This window comes from Sinocyclocheilus anshuiensis, unplaced genomic scaffold (assembly GCF_001515605.1).
Source record: "Sinocyclocheilus anshuiensis isolate Anshui unplaced genomic scaffold, SAMN03320099.WGS_v1.1 scaffold207, whole genome shotgun sequence".
Lineage (NCBI taxonomy): Eukaryota > Metazoa > Chordata > Actinopteri > Cypriniformes > Cyprinidae > Sinocyclocheilus > Sinocyclocheilus anshuiensis.
The window spans coordinates 3,015,566-3,032,277 of record NW_015551045.1 but is presented as its reverse complement, the minus strand read 5'-3'; the positions used below and the strand labels follow the sequence as shown (position 1 = coordinate 3,032,277).

General features: G+C 35.7%; 1 protein-coding gene across 1 annotated transcript in view; it reads left to right on the top strand.

Annotated features, from left to right (window-relative positions):
• LOC107661772 (calcium/calmodulin-dependent protein kinase type II subunit alpha-like) overlaps positions 1–16,712 on the top strand; it is a 42,759-nt gene that overhangs the window by 464 nt on the left and 25,583 nt on the right. Inside the window, exons 2-4 of the mRNA XM_016451540.1 lie at positions 1,058–1,152; positions 3,362–3,475; positions 15,261–15,315. Of these exons, the coding sequence (XP_016307026.1) occupies positions 1,058–1,152; positions 3,362–3,475; positions 15,261–15,315 (264 nt within the window). The remainder of the gene's footprint in view (positions 1–1,057; positions 1,153–3,361; positions 3,476–15,260; positions 15,316–16,712) is intronic.

Sequence of the window (16,712 nt, the reverse complement as noted above, 5' to 3'; positions counted from 1 at the left end):
GCTGGAAAATATCCCCGATAGATAGAACTGCAAATCCACTATGAGTTTCATCTGAAAGTGGTTGTGAGGCAAATCTGGTAGGGTTTGGTCTGAATGTAGCATAATATGAAATCACTGTATGTGTAGAAATGATCAGTATGTCCTAACTTAAGAAGGCACATAACGCAACTTGCATTACATAACAAGCAGACACTGGGTGGAGGAGATCCACAGAGGAAATGACTTAAAAGTTCTGCGGCGAGATCTGAAGAGTGATTCCAACATTATGCCATTAGCGGTGCATTAAAACAATCTCATGCTTTCAGAGAGAGGGGAAAAAAATCACAATGTGGAGTATTAGCACAATCATCATACAGTTGTGATTTAAATATAGTCATAGTTGCAGTAACAACCCAAATGGATTTTGGCAAATTCTTGATCTGTAAGAAGATAAGTTATGCATGTATGTATGTATGAGTATATATATATACACACACACACACACATATGTAGTGTGTATATCTCAAGACACCTTACAGTACAATACAATGAAATGAGCCAGCTTATAATTATGAATAATTACATTCATAAATGTTACACACTTAAATTTAGATACCTGTACGTTGACGCACATAGTGCCAGTAACAATGCTGTGAAATGTTGAGGCAGAAGTACAAAAAAATCTGCTTGCTTCCCTCTTTCCATCCACCCACTCTGTACTACAGCATTTTTTTTCCTGAGTGAGTGCACTGTATACTTGTTTTCTTGATTTGAGAGCATGTAACACCTCTACAGAGATGGGTCTTCAACTCCATCTGGCCTTGTGACCACTGCTCTACTCCCACACACACCCTCATACTGAACACACACACATACAGTCTTTTTCTGTGGGCAGTCAAACCGCTTACATAATTGCATTTGTGGGTGGCAATTCAATTCAGACATTGAAATATTGCATAATCCAATATATTACTGCCTGCCTAGCAGGTAAACCTGCGTCTTTTTCTTGAAGTTTACATTCACAGTGCACTAAATGTTCAACATACAGACCTTGCTTCCATGTTCTTCTGGTTTTTAGGGGAGCCTTTTCTGTGGTGCGGAGATGTCTGAAAGTTCTCTCAGGGCAAGAGTATGCTGCAAAGATCATCAACACAAAGAAGCTGTCTACTCGGGGTAGGTGCACAGATCAGTCCAACAAACAGTTCAAATGCTATAATAACGCCATCAAGGTTGGGAATTGTAAGCAATCATTAGGGACTACAGAACATCAGCAGTGGACTCAATTTATAGTTGATTTATTGCTGTAGTCAATCTTAAGCCCCCATTTACAAAACTGGTGACTTTTATTTGTTTGTAGGCTCATGTCATAGCTATGTATCTCATGTGAGATGTGAATTACCTCATTAATTAGTCATTAATAAGTCTGTAAAGAACAAAAATTTTACTTTTGAGGACCAAGTCAAACATCATTTTACCTTTTAACAATCACTCATTTTCATTTGTGACAACTACGTGGGCACTTTTAGATATGACATTCACTAATGGTGACTAGTGAATGCTGTGTTGAGGTTAAGAGCAAATTCAGTATAAAAACCTCTAAGTGCCCAAATACAGCCGTTGTGCAGTTATTAACATCTGACATGTTAGATTATATAAGTAGGAATTGTCAGAGATGAGGCGGAATTTGAAATTGAATGTCAGTTCAATCATAGTGAATGTTAAAAATGTGTTGTTTTGCAATGTGGGTCTAAATGCTGTTTCATTTCTCATTGTGATTGGAAAATAAGCTAAAAATAACTGAACTGGAGGATTCGTATGAAAAAACAAAAAAAAAACAAATATACAGCTGGATTATGATGGACTACTATGTATGCATTTGTCATTTTTTTAAAAGAAATTTCCTTACAAATGGTGATTGTTGTATGATTGTCATAGCTGAAAAAGGAAGGTTTTTTTTTCCCCCCTGGAAGCTGATATTGTAAAAGCTGAAAGTCAAGTAGAGCAGTAGGAGGCAGTGATATACCCTGAAGGCAGCCGCACACCTCCTACACCATGTTGCCAGGCACACATCTTGTTATATGCTTCAAATAGTAGCTACTGTACTTGCATTGTTGTTTTAATGGGTTTTTAAACAATGCAGTGTGCATGTGATCCATCATCGGAGCTAACAGGTTTTCTGTCAGTCTGTCAAAAGCCGACCAATTCAATCACATTATGTGTTTTTTTATTACTTCATAATAGTAATGCATATTCTGAGAACAGACATTTCTATTCTATTCTATTATAGTCTATTCTATTCCATTCCATTCTATTCTATTCTATTCTATTATATATTTTAATAGACCCGTTTCTGTGTATGTGAAAACAGAGGTAGTAACATTTGGTGAGAAAATAATGTGAGATTTCCAGAAGAAGAAATGACAAACCATTCTTCTTTTTTTCTGTTCAGTACACGGCCAAAAATGTTGGCATCCTTGCACAATTTCTTCCAAAAAACTGTTGAAATTAAAACATTTGTTATCCATATATGTAAGTGTACAGTTGAAAAAAAAAAAACAACACAAATTCCACAGAAAAATCCTAAAATTGCCTGGTCAATATTATTGACATCTTCTAGAGGTAGTTAAAAATAATTAGATATCATTTATTTATTTTTTTTTTACTTTGCAACTGAACTTTCTCGTCGCAAGATGAAAGTGCCTGCAGTATAATAATCATGCATTCAACCAGTCTGAATAGAGAAAATGACTCATTCTCCTGTTTGTGTTACTGTGTACTGCAATGAGCATGAACAAAAGAAAGAAAACCAGAGAACTATCTGAGGTCATGCACAAGATTGTAGCCAACCACGGACAACCTCAAAGCTACAAGTGAGATCTCCAGAGATCTCGATATTCCTCTTTCCACCATGCTTCATGTTAGCAAGATGTTTAGGGCTCATGGCATTGTAGCCAACAGCACTTGACATGGCCACATAAGAAGACTTGATTGAAGATCGCAGTGAGGGACTACTCGAATTGTGGAGAAAGCAGATTGAAGATAACCTTCAGACACAAGGTATGACAGTTTCTTGCACCAGCGCACTCACCCAGCAACTTGCATCATCTGTCAAAAACTCAAAGAAAGGGAGCTATGTGGTATGAGAAATCCATGAGGACCCCACTGACTGACATAAGAAAGCCAGATTGCAATTTGCCAGAACATGACAAAATACTTATAGTAGAATGTCCTGAGGGAAGATGGGTAAACCATACCATCTCTATATTTAAAGAAAACTAAATTAAGCCTTCTAACAAAAGAACACCTTCCCTACAGTCAAACATGGAGGTGGTTCAGTGATGTTTTGTGGTTGCTTTGTTGCCTTTGCCTTCAACGTGTGCAGGGCTTGAATTTCTGTGCGGGAATATCTACACATTCCCACAGGTTCTGCGCTCATATCGCGGGAAATTCCCACAAGCCTTTCAGCTTGAAAGACGATCGGGACAGATGATGGAATGTATCATTTACAAGTGATTTATCATTTACTTACCAATGTTAACATTCAAGCACAAGAAGACAGAAAAGTCAATACAGGAAATACAGTACTGGCTGCACTCTCTGGGACTATTAGAGCTGTGCACAAAGTATTAAAGAGACAGCAGCCTAAATAAACCTGCTGCTGTCTGGTTCATTAATGTTTATTTATACAGTGAAGACTGTCCAGTGTTATTTTACAGTTAAATACATTTCTGTAGTATTTTTGTACCTGGATATTACTGTTTTTTTTTATCTTGCTGTTGTATTTATTTGTGCGATTACTTGTCATTTATTTGTTCTTATTTTATTACTGACTGTTTGCCTGTCTTTTTTAGTTAAGATAAATTCACTTCAGAGTTTGAAATCAAAGTTTCTTATGCTGTCTGCAAGCTATTGTCAGAAAGGGTGTCAGAAAGCTGGTTCTCCATCAAAAGTCTTCTACAAATCTTCCAGTATCTTTTAGTTCATCCTAAATGCACTTCAAAAAGCACCCAGGCAGACACAATTCTGGATTGTTCTGCAGTGGCCAGCAATGAGTCTATATCTAAATCACGTTGAAATCTTGTGGAGAGGCCCGAAAACTGCAGTTATGGGAAGGCATCAATTTATTATGGGAGAACTTGATTTGCACAAGAAGAGTGGGCCAAACCTACAGCACAGAGGTGCAGAAAGCTCGTTGATGGTTTTAGGAAGGGCTTGATTATATGAATATTGCTGTTCTATCAAATATTAAATCTAAGGTGTCTATAATTTTCTCAATGCCATTTTGTTCTGAAGCAAAAACAAAGGTCCTGTAATACTGAAATAAAAAGTTGGAGAAGAAATATTTTGTCATTTTTAGGTAAAAATGTGGGTAATTGGGGAAAAAAAGTGCAAGGGTGCCAATATTTTTGGACACAACATGGTGAATTTACAGGGGCTTAAATCAAAGATTTCACATAAATACATGTAGGCAATGAAATTCAGATCGAGCTAAGTTTCAGTAATGAGGCACAATATGGTCAACATAAAGTATTTGGTTGACTGAAAGTGTTGGATTACTAACTGGATATCATGGGGAAGCCTGGGCAGTTGCTGCAGTGGTTAGTGAAGGTAAACCAGTCCTCGAAGTTGCCTGCCAGGGATTTTATGACAAGTTAAGATGTAACTCTTCCTCTCTCACGTACCCTATCAAACCACTTATAGTACTGTAAAACTCGTTCATACACTCTAGCAGTTGTAGCATAGACTGTCAAAAATGATTTATGACTATGTCAGTCATGCAGTTTGTTCAGATCTGTTCTATCTGTAAAGCAACTATTAAATGAATTGAACATTTTGATTTTGTGTTAACACTTTAGTTTAGGGGCCAATTCACACTATTAACAAGTTGCTTATTAACATGCCCATTATTAACATATTGGCTGTTTATTAGTACTTATAAAACCCATATTCTACCTAATCCTACCCAAAACTGGTTTCACTTCTTGTTTCTGTAAACTCAGATGAAATCCTGGAGGTAACTATGCATTAAAAAAGTTACTTTGTCTTACTTTCATCTCTGTTCTAGTCTGAATATTCTTGGAACTTTTCATTATAGCTGATGTCAAGTCGCTGCCTCGTTAAGATGAATCACTTTGTTGAATTCCTCATTTGTAATGCACTATTAGAAAGCATCAGCTACATAAATGTAAATGTAGTGAGAAGTATGTATGTGTCAGAGGAAAAGTGTCATCTACTGGTGTTCACAGGATCACACTTCAGATAACAAATCAAACTCTTTGGGTGTTTTTTTAAAAACGTTATATGTAAAGAGTTCAATTGAGAATTCAAATGTACAGGGAGTGTCACTAAAAGGTTAATGCTCTATTGTGTTGGCAAATACACCAAACCCAACCCTAAACCTACCCGACAGTGTTAACGAATGCAATAGTGATACAAAAACATATTCGCTGATGTAGCCGTGTTGTTTTGTCGAACTGTAGGTTCACAGTATTTGTACCGGAGCGCTTCACTTCACAAGAGCAACGCCGTATCATGTGATCTACTGAACAAACCTACTGCGTTAGAAAACCCATACATATAAAGCTGTATATGTGACGCTAGCGTTCATAAGTATCATTTTTCAAATCTCACAGCATGTTATAATATTGTGCAAGGAACTGTGCCAAAATGAATCTTTCTTAAAGGGGTCATGAACTGAGAAGCCAAAATTCCCTTGATCTTTTGACATTTAAGAGGTAATTGTACTATAAAAAACATCCTGTAAGTTTCAGAACTCAAAACTTTGTCGTCAAAACAGTTTATATTGAAGCTAGTCTGCCAAAATGACAGATTTTGGAATGTACCACTCTATGATGTAATAGTGTGGATAAGCACCGCCTTCTACGTCGCTGCCTGTTTAACCCCGCCCACTGATTCGTGCATGTAGTGTTTACGAGAGAGGCAAACGCGTAGGTCTACGCAGAAACCAAAGATGAAGATGCTCCGAATACAAGACACTGTGCCAAGCTGTGGGAAAAACAGTCTTTGCATTGCCTTCCTTCTGACCCCAACATTAGGAAAGAGTGGATTAACTTTATTTTTAATGAAGATGCAGGCCACGTCAGTAAGAACTTGGTCCTTTGTTCACTTCATTTTACCACGGATTCGTTTACAAACAAGGCACAATTCAATGCAGGATTTTCAAAAAGATTGAAACTAAAACACGATGCTGTGCCGACAGTAATGTCGCAACACAAGTGTGAGTAACTGTTTTCATTTCGCGGTCACTATTGCTTTGTCTCTTCTTACAGATCGCTTTTTATGTATTGAGTTATTTATGCGTTTTTTACCTAAATCACAGCAGCGTGTGTCTAAGAAGAATGTACGCTGTCAAATATGCACAACTGATAGACAATCATGTCAGTGGGAGTTTACTTCCGAGTCTACAGTCCGCCACACCTATTCCAACGAAGTGTTCTTAAGGGGTTAAAAACAGGACAGAAAATGGCCTATTACTTCTAAATTATAATGTTTTTGATGTAAAAATCTTGATAACATAATGTGGACCCCAGAGAACAGTACAAAATAAAAAACAAAGGCAGTTCATGACCTCTTTAATCGAAACTCTGGGCTTGTAAACCATACTTTGTGTGAAAAGGAATAAAAGCTGTCTGACTTTTACTGCCTCTAGTGTTCATTCCAACTGGAAACTGCTGTGATTTCGTACATATAGGTACGTTTTTTGAGTTTTGCAAAAATGAAGGTGGAATGTACTTCCAATGAGCCTGGGCAGCAACCAGGCAGTTATCCCCCACCTTTAAAGCCATTAAAATTGGATCTATCTAATATAGATCGTAATCCTCAAATAGAAATCAACAGAGAGTATGTATGCAATCAAATATGGAAGAATAACTAAGAAATTAGTGATTCAGATGTGCTGCCCCTGGCAATGCCTACTTGTATGATACTGTTCAAACAAACTAAACTAAAAAAAATGCAGAGCTATCCCTAACTAGGGGAAAACGTAACTGCATTTTCCTAGTTCCTGCATACATTGACCAAAAGCATTGTGAAAGAATGTATTTTGGAACCTCCACCCATTTAAGATGTCATCCTTCAAGATGTGGCAAATTCTCTGAGTCTTACTGGTTTGCTTTCTCTTCTGTTGGATCAGCCTTCTATTTTAGGCTCAATGATTTATAGACATTGGGCACAATCTCTAATATATTGATGGGGACCCTGCATCGTGGCCTTGAGTTGTTCTTCTACTTTTGTGAGGTATTCGGTTGGAAGGAATGCTACCAAGAATGTCCATATCCAGTTATGGATCTTAATACTCTTAGCTATTCACCAGCTTTGGGCATGTCCAGAGAGAACAACATTGAGCATTGCCACAAGCTCTGTCTCTGACAGTTGCCAGCGATGTTCACATTTTGCAATGAACATCGATTGTCTCCCTAGCAGAGCCAAAACGATGAAATTCTAGGTTAATGGGGTCTAATATTGGAAGCAACTGGCATATTTGATGGTGTCCCTTCATTCTCTGTAGCGGTTGCTACAAATGGAAAATGGATCACTGGGGTGCTGGTTTTCCTGAGATGAGCCACTTCCTATTTTCAATGTTTCACAACTCCTTGCTCTAATTTGGCCAACGATCTGTCCTTAAATGTTTTATATCTTCAAATTGCTGACTTAACTGACTTGGGGTTCGAATCCCTGCTGAGACAGGAGGCCCCCCGGGTAGGTGTGAGTGTGTTTGTTATATCCCTGCGATGGACTGATCAATCAATTAAGGGTGTTATTACATTTGGCCCAAGATAGCAGCATCCCCACAACCCTACATAGGACAAGCGGCTCAGATAATGGATGGATTTAAGATAGCCTATTGTAATGGTATGATGAGACTGTACAACATTTGGCAAACAAGTCTTAAAGATTTTTGAGTAACACTTTATTTTGATAGTCCACTTTAGACACTCTTCTATCTACAGGTAACTTTGCCACTCCATGTCAACTAGCAGTCATTAGAATATCAGTAGACTGATCTGCTCACATTTTATTTTGATGGTCCCCAACCAAGCGGCAACCTCCCGCTCTCTCTGGTGAAGCCAACAAGGAAGTGACTTAAACTGTAATTCATCAACTGGCCGCTAGAGGCTGGCTGCAAAAGGGAGTCAATCCCATAGACTCCCCATGTTAAAATGCCCAACTTTACAGCAGAAAAAAACATGTTTACAACCTGGTTCAAAAAATGATTTTGGTCTATATAGCTAATTTTGCCCTTCATGACAACTGTGAGGGGGGTGAATTTTTTTATTACTCATCCGTTTAAATTATATTAAGCCTTAAAGTTCTGCATAATTAAGGGCGTGGGCACTTGAGTGACAGGTGGATTGCCGCTGCTGTCACCACCGTCGAGCTAGGTGGACGTGGCTTCAGCAACCTGCTCCCGCCTCTTTGCCCATTTTCGATTATCCGGGAGTGACCGCTGCCAAGATGGCGACGGCCGACTCCGCCCACTTTTGAGCTTCAAAAACGCTCTTCGGAAATCTACGGGTGACGTCACGGACACTACGTCCATGTTTTTATACAGTCTATGTCCCCAACACACATTCTACTGACTATGAGTAGCTTGGCAAGTACAGGTCAACTTATTCTACTAACCCTAACCCAACAGTCTACTAGTACTCTAATGAGAGTGAGATGCAGTTACTTATAGTTAGTAGATTTTTGTACTTGTAGGTTATTCTGTTATTTATTTATGTTAACTTCCTGTCTGACCGAGTATCAGTGAAAATGTAAATGTTGCATTTATCTGATCATATAATGTTGAGAGGTTATAGATAGATTGCCGCTTTATTTTCAGATGACTGAGAACTATTTAAAAAGTGGCAACACTATTATAGGCAACAGAATGGAGTCAAAAGTATATGCTGGCATGGATTCTAACTATTATAACGCTCCGTTTACTGTCACATCATGTCAAAATCAAATAGAGCCCATTGTAATCAAAAGACACCGTCTGCACTGATTATATCGCAGCAAGTTGTTGACAGTAAACAGATACCCCCATTCTATTTATGACATATACTACACACTTACTCTACTTTCAACAGCAGGATAAATAAAAGTGGTAAGATTTATCATAAAGCTAATATTTTTTGAATCATTCACTTTGATATGTCCAGTGTAGACAACCTTAAAAGAGGGCATTTTTCCTTGCTCAAGTCACTTTTTACTTAACTGGGCATTTAGGACAAGACATGATCTAACATTTTGTTAAGTAATGCTTAATAAAATACTATGCTATTTTTAATTTGAATTCCTGAGTGATGTTTACTTTAAGTATTTTTTAACATCACTATTAAATTGTGAAGTATTATTACTGAAAATGTGTTTAATAAAATAACTGAACATTGACGGACAGCATATTGCATAAATATATTTCATTCAATGTTTAAATTGAAAATGTATTATAACTTAATTAAGAGAAAAGATATGTATAAAATAAATCAAATTTACTCATTCAGGTTTTTTCAGTCTTTTCCACGACATTCTAATTTATTGAGATGCACCTGTATAACTCTTTCTGCCAAAACAACACACATACTGTAAGTCACTCAATGTTATAACTAAATATGAACTAAAAATCATTGTTCTGGATCTTTCTTACATTATTTTAGTCAAGTTTCTTTCATGTGCGTATGCCTTTAAGAAAACATAGATATGCTGATGACGCTCCATCATGGTGAGAGTTTGCAGTTTCTGAAAATACAAAAGTTACTTTGTTGCTCTGTTTTAATCAAGTGTTATTCATTGAAAACCATTACATTGTGTCAGAAGCGCTTGACGAACACACAGCCTCAAAAGGATGGAATCCTCCAGAGAGTTTTTCATTTGTGCATCATCCAAATGAGTGGGCCGACTGAAAGCTGGGATTTCATCGCTCTCAGAGCACATCAAAATGAGAGGAAATGACCTTAACAAACCCATCCAAATCAAAGTTTGTTTTCAAAGTAGAGATATCAGAATAGTCTTCCAAAAAGTTGGTATTATTAAATTGAAGATGAAACTCTCATCTAAACACTTGTATTATGGTTTTGCCTAAACTGGCATGTTTGAAAAGTACTTAAAGCCACATTCATCAAATTCCACATAACAATCCCAAACATTCGATCAACTCCAAATAAAACGTAAAATAACTAACAAACATGCATGCATACATTTTCTGTCAAACAAATACATTTTTATGTTTTCTGTCTTTTTTGTATTTCAAATTAAAAGAACAAGTGGACTTCTATCGTATGATAGTATATCATATTGCCTGCTTATTAACTCCTTGTTCCCCCAGTCTTATTAACTCCTTATTAACTTACACTTAATTATTATCTGAACACATGATAACAGAGCCTCTGCTTTTAAACAAAACAAACCCTTTTATTCTAGCTTCATGCATTCTTTTTTTTTTTTTTATCAACATTTGAATGTGGTTAAGTTTTGTAAAAAAAAAAAAAAAATCAGTGTTCACATATTTTTTTCAAAGACTACGTCCAGATCAGATTCAGGATGATGATCAAAACATATACAGAGTAGCTCGAATCCATCAACACTCCCAAAGCTTCACAGTCCTATACTCCTTCCTGGATCAATGTTTTATTCAGTTATGATTTATGTTATTTAATGTTTGATGATCACGGTAGCTAACATATGCACAATCTCTTGTTTCTGTCTTCTTTGCTTGTTTTTGGATCCAGAGATTCTTTACTATTTCAGAAGATGTGTAATAGTGCCCCCTATCGTATAACAGTGAAAACACGGATTGCCGGAAAATTCTGTCAGTGCCAGGGAAGGTCACCTGGTCCAGGGTTAATATCCGATCTCATATTCACCCAAACTATTCAGGGGTGTGTTTCCCAAAAGTGTTAGCCAACTATGTTTTGACATTACCAACATAGTTTTATGATTCGGTGCTTTCTGAATCCATAGTTCCAACAAGCCTTCACAAATAGTCTGCCAATGGGAGAGAAAGTGTCAATAAACAATGGACTGTAGAATTTTATATTGATGTAACAATACTGTATACTGGTGCTAAATACCATTTGAAAAATCATTCAGCCTGTTAAATTCTGAGAGAGTTTGAGTGGTTAAATGTGACATTGTGTCTAGTCCTGGTAGTCATTTAGATTGCTTGGCCAAATTCAAGTGAACACAACATACAAAGGACGTTTGTACACATTCCAAGTTTATGTCATCTGTGAACAAAATGTGAACAACTTACTAAGCTGAGCCACAGCATCCACAGTGGAGCTTGTTAAATGCAATTTGGTGAGCACAGAGCTCTAAAAACAGAGCCAGTTAAAGGAGAACGCACAGCCATATGCGCTGCACAGACTCCCTACAGGCTGGCACACACCAATGATACCACAGCCAAAACACTGCAGATTTCAAGTTAAATAAAATACTACAGTAAGTCCTTCCGACAAAAGAAAAGCTAACTGGTGCAGCACTCTTCTGATGCTGCCTCAGGTATTTGGCACATTCCTGTACTAGCATGAAATATTAATGAAAATGAAAAATACAGTGGACATATCCAGGGATTAAAATTTGGGCCAAACCAAAATAAAATTCTATTATATATTGTATTTGGGATATTTTAGATAATATTTTGGACATTTAACTGAGAAATAGGTTTTAGGAGCTACAATTTAGTTCATCTTTGCCTGGCTTTAGGAAAACTGTAATGAGAGCATCTGTGAGGCTTGATTGTAATTTAGATTGTTCATAAAAATAATTAAACATGCTAATAAGCAGTGAGGTCAATTGTGAGGAGAACGTTTTGTAGAACTCGACACAGAAACCATCTGACCCTGGGGCCTTATTATACTGCATATAGCTTTAATTGATTCCACCATTTCTTGAGATTGTGAAGATTTTTCTAGGTTCCTCCTTTTATCTTGCTTAATGCTGAGCATATTTACCTTTAGCAAACATTTCTGCATAGGTAAATCATCTTGAGGGAATTATAATGTATATAAATATGAGTAGTATTTTTGAAAAGCGCAGTTAATTTCACAGGAATCCACTGTTTTCTCTTGGGGTGTTTTCCAAATATTGGGTATATGCTGAGAAGCTGCTGTTGGCCTATATTACAAATATTTAAAATCAGTGTTGGGGAAAGTAACTTTTAAACGTAACGCATTACAATATTGCGTTACTCCATAAAAAAGTAACTAATTGTGTTACTTAGTTACTTTTTATGGAAAGTAATGCATTACGTTACTTTTGCATTACTTTTTCTCACCTGAGCTGGGCTTGATTATTTACTTTTAATAACAACATTTTTTTTATTTTTGGCAACCGAAAAGGCCGTTTCACACCAAAAGTGAAATTAATAAGCCTCAGGCTAAAAGAAGAGCCTCTGCCTCTGCACTTCACTTCCAGTTTCTCTCAACATGTGAAGAGCTGTCAGTCAATAAATGGGAAAACAAAGTAACTTATGTTACTTATTTGAAAAAGTAACTCTTTACAATTTCTTTTAAATGTAAAATTAATGGGTTGCTTTACTAGTTACTTGGGGAAAAAGTTATCTAATTATGTAACACGTGTTACTTGTCATGCGTTACCCCCAACACTGTTTAAAATATGGCTGAATGAGGGTGAATTCTCATCGACCCAGGGTAATAACTGATTACATGTAATCTTGATTACATAATCAGATTTAAAAAGTGTTAACACTTTATTTTAAGGTGTCCTTGTTACGCATGTTACATGTACTTACTAGGACACCTTAAAATAAAGTGTAACCAAAAAAGTAAGTACTTGTAACTGGATTGTATTACATTTTAAAATGCTTATAATCAGATTACAGTTACTTTTTATGGATTACATGATTACGTTTTATTCACACAATGGAAAAACACTGAACTGTGCTATTTCGGGACACCATGAATATTTAAAAAAAAATATATAAAAAAAAAGTATTTAGTCACCACTTGTAGTACACTTGAGTGTACTAGTGTATGAAAGATGGGTTCAAGTGTACTACAAGTGGTAACTAAATAAAAAAAAATTTAAATACAGAGATAGTATCTTTATATAATTCATATTCATGGTGTCCCAAAATAGCACAGTTGAGTACACTTAGTTGATCTTAAGTTTATCTTAAGAAGTACTAAATAATCATTTTTAGTATATTAAGTACAAAATTAGGGCGCGAAAATAGAGCACTTTAAGTATATTATGGAAATGCACTTTTTTCGACCTGTGATATATGGTACACAAAAATACCATTCAAGGAAATGTTGCCAATAATGTAGAAACCTGTGCTGCATTTAAGATGCTAAGATGTTGTTCATAGGTATTGGAATAGCAAATGTCTTACATATTGTGGAATGGATTTTAAAGCTTTTAATGCAAGTGGCTTTGAATTTTGGCTTATGAAGTAGCCTATGTTGAAGTGGTGTCACCTAGTGAAATTATTAAAATAAATACTGCACCTGGTGATTTTTAACAAGAATTTCTGATCATTTAAGCTGACATCATTACAAAATGGACATTTCAACTGTCATTTGTTAAATTATTTAGCCATTTTTTATCTATCTATTGACATTGGTAATGGCCATAGCCAGATGGTCCGTGCTCCAAAAAATGTAACTTTTAAAATGAAGAAACTCCATTTTCATGGGATGTATATTTTATGTTTTTCACAGCATAGTAAAAACAGCTGTTTGCTCATGTACTGTTTTGTATTTTCCATTTTGAATGTTGAAAACATTCAAAAATATATGTGAAAAATATATGTGAATATATATATAAAATATATATAGAGCACACATGGTAATCGCCTCCGGCGTGTTCTAGGATCCTTGCTGGTGGTATAGGCCTAAGTCACAAACAGGCCCACATGCAATCTGCGCCCACAGAAAGCTCTGGAGATTTAAAACGCCCATCATCTACAAATGAACCACCTCCCTGTGTGTTTGTTTATTGAATATTTTGGTAAATTTGATTAACGCTTTCTTCTACCAATAAGAGTGTAGTAGACCCTCAGTTCAAATTAACACATTAATTAAAACATTATCATTTTTAAATCCATTCTGAATATTTTAGCCGATTTTCTCCGACAGTCAGTTGAGGTATTATAAAAACATCCACAGACACTGTTTGGACCCAGTAGTATTATTATCATGTATGAAAATTAAAATGAAAACTTGCCTGGTAAAATTACCAGGTAAAACTGAAACTAAAATAAAATACATTTTATTTTTCTGACTCAAAAACAACATTAAAATAAAATTAAAAGTTGTAGTTTTTGATACACAATATATTATAAAACTTGAAACCTTTACAACCCACCTGCATTAAACAAAAAAAGTGCCTCTAGACAACAATAACACAAGACTATGCTGATAAATGATTTACTTACACCAGCTGCTAGACTAGAAAACATTAAAATTAAACTACACTCGATAGAAATGGCTAAATAAATTCAAATTCAAATTCAAAATTATTATAACCCTGGCCCCCAGTCACGAATCATAACTAATACAAAATGTTGGATACTGGAGAAATACGTGTTTAAAATTGAAACAGTTCAAGACAAAAACAAGGCATTGCTTATGGGGGCAAAAACATTGAGTGAAGCAAACACACACACACACACACACACACACACACACACACATACATTGCTGTGACAGAACTTTCCTCCACAACGTCACAACCTCATATTTTACACATTTATTGTAAATGTAACACCTGTGTATGAGTCTCAGGCAAAATTGCTTTACATTAAACGAGACCAGCCCCATGTCTCTTTGATGTTCTGTTGCAGAGATATGACTGGGTCATGTTGTTATGCGTTTGCTAGTCTACTCTGAATGGTTGCTAGAGCGTAGCTATGCAGTTGCCATGGTAATACTGGCTACTTGCTGACTTGAGTGAACAGAGTGAAATCTAGTCTCTATAACACTGTGATCTGAAGATATCACTCTGAACGGGTATCCATACATATTAAATTAGATTCAATTAATAAATTCTATTTTGCTAAATTTGTGCCAGGAGCCTGTTGAGGTGCATACCAATCAGCCAAATGACTTCAAGCTTAAAGCTCTGTTCTCAGTGGTCTTATGTGAAACGTTCTGTAGCAAATCTGTTGGGAAGAACAATTCCAGAAACAAGTCTGAATACTTGCAAGGCAGTGCATGGTATATGTAAGAAAACAATAATGAAACAAAAATGACTTCATGATCATGTTATCTCTCTTTTTTTATTCTCCATCCAAACCGGCAATCCTTCACCAGTGCGGCTGCATGACAGCATCTCAGAGGAAGGTCACCATTACCTCATCTTTGACTTGTAAGTTTCTCTGACCAACCATAGCAGATAAAAGGATTTTATACTATACTATAGTACAAAACATGAACTCAAATGCTGCTGTAGGTTAACAAAGGCCCAAGAGAGTAAAAAACATGATTTGTTTTCAGAAATGGATAAATACCTTTGTGTTCCTCTGCTAATGTCAGGTTTTGTGGGGGAAATGGTAATAAAGGGTAATTTTTTGCTATAGCGCAGGGTGGATACAATAGATATCTGTCTTCATATTGAAATAATTACAGTACCTACTGTATGACACCTTCATAAAACCATTGTCTTCTTAAAATTGCTTGAGGTTGAAAAGAAGTACAAGGGTGTTTCTTCAACTTCAAGCATTTCAGTCTCCCAGGGATTTTTATTAGAAGTAACAGATTTCAGCTTGCGTCCTGGTTACAGTTTAATTACATAGAAGTACTGAGTAATATTAATTAACAAGTAGTTACTATACTGTAAGTATCTTGGAATAACATAATTTAGTGTTAATGCTATAGCAAATGCATGTAATATATATAACAAGGAAACAGTCAAATAAAGTTTTAATCACAATCACATTAAAACCGCTTTGGAAATGTTTTACCACGTTGGCTTGACAAAGCCAGTATTCTGATTTTGTATTTATTAAAAAAAAAATTAAAAATACTGACCTCAAACTCAAACAGCAGCTGTGTATATCGTTAGAAAAGATTTCTATTTTGAATAAATGCTTACTTTTTATTCATCAATAGATCCTGAAAAAAGTATCACAGGTTCCAAAAAATAAGCAGCACAACTGTTTCCAACATTGATAATAAATCAGCATAGAGTGATTTCTGAAGGATCATGAGACACTGAAGACTAGAGTAATGATGCTGAAAATTCAGCTTTGCATCACAAGAATAAATTACATTTTAAAGTATATTAAAATAGAAAACCATTTTTTTTAATTGTAATAATATTTCACAATATTTCTGTTTTTTTTCTGTATTTTTTATCAAAGAAATGCAGCCTTTATTATTTAAAAACCATTAAAATTATATACTGTATGTAAAAATTACTTATATGTGACCCTGGACCACAAAACCAGTCATAAGGGTCAAATTTTCGAAATTGAGATTTATGCATCATCTGAAAGCTGAAAAAATAAGTTTTCCATTGATGTATGGTTTGTTAGGATCGGACAATATTTGGCTGAGAAACAACTATTTGAAAATCTGGAATCTGAGGGTGCAAATATTATCTAAAAATAATCTAAATATTGAGAAAATCGCCTTTAAAGTTGTCCAAATGAATTCTTAGCAATGCATATTACTAATAAAAAATTAAGTATTAATATATTTACAGTAGGAAATGTACAAAATATCTTCATGGAACATGATCTTTACTTAATATCCTAATGATTT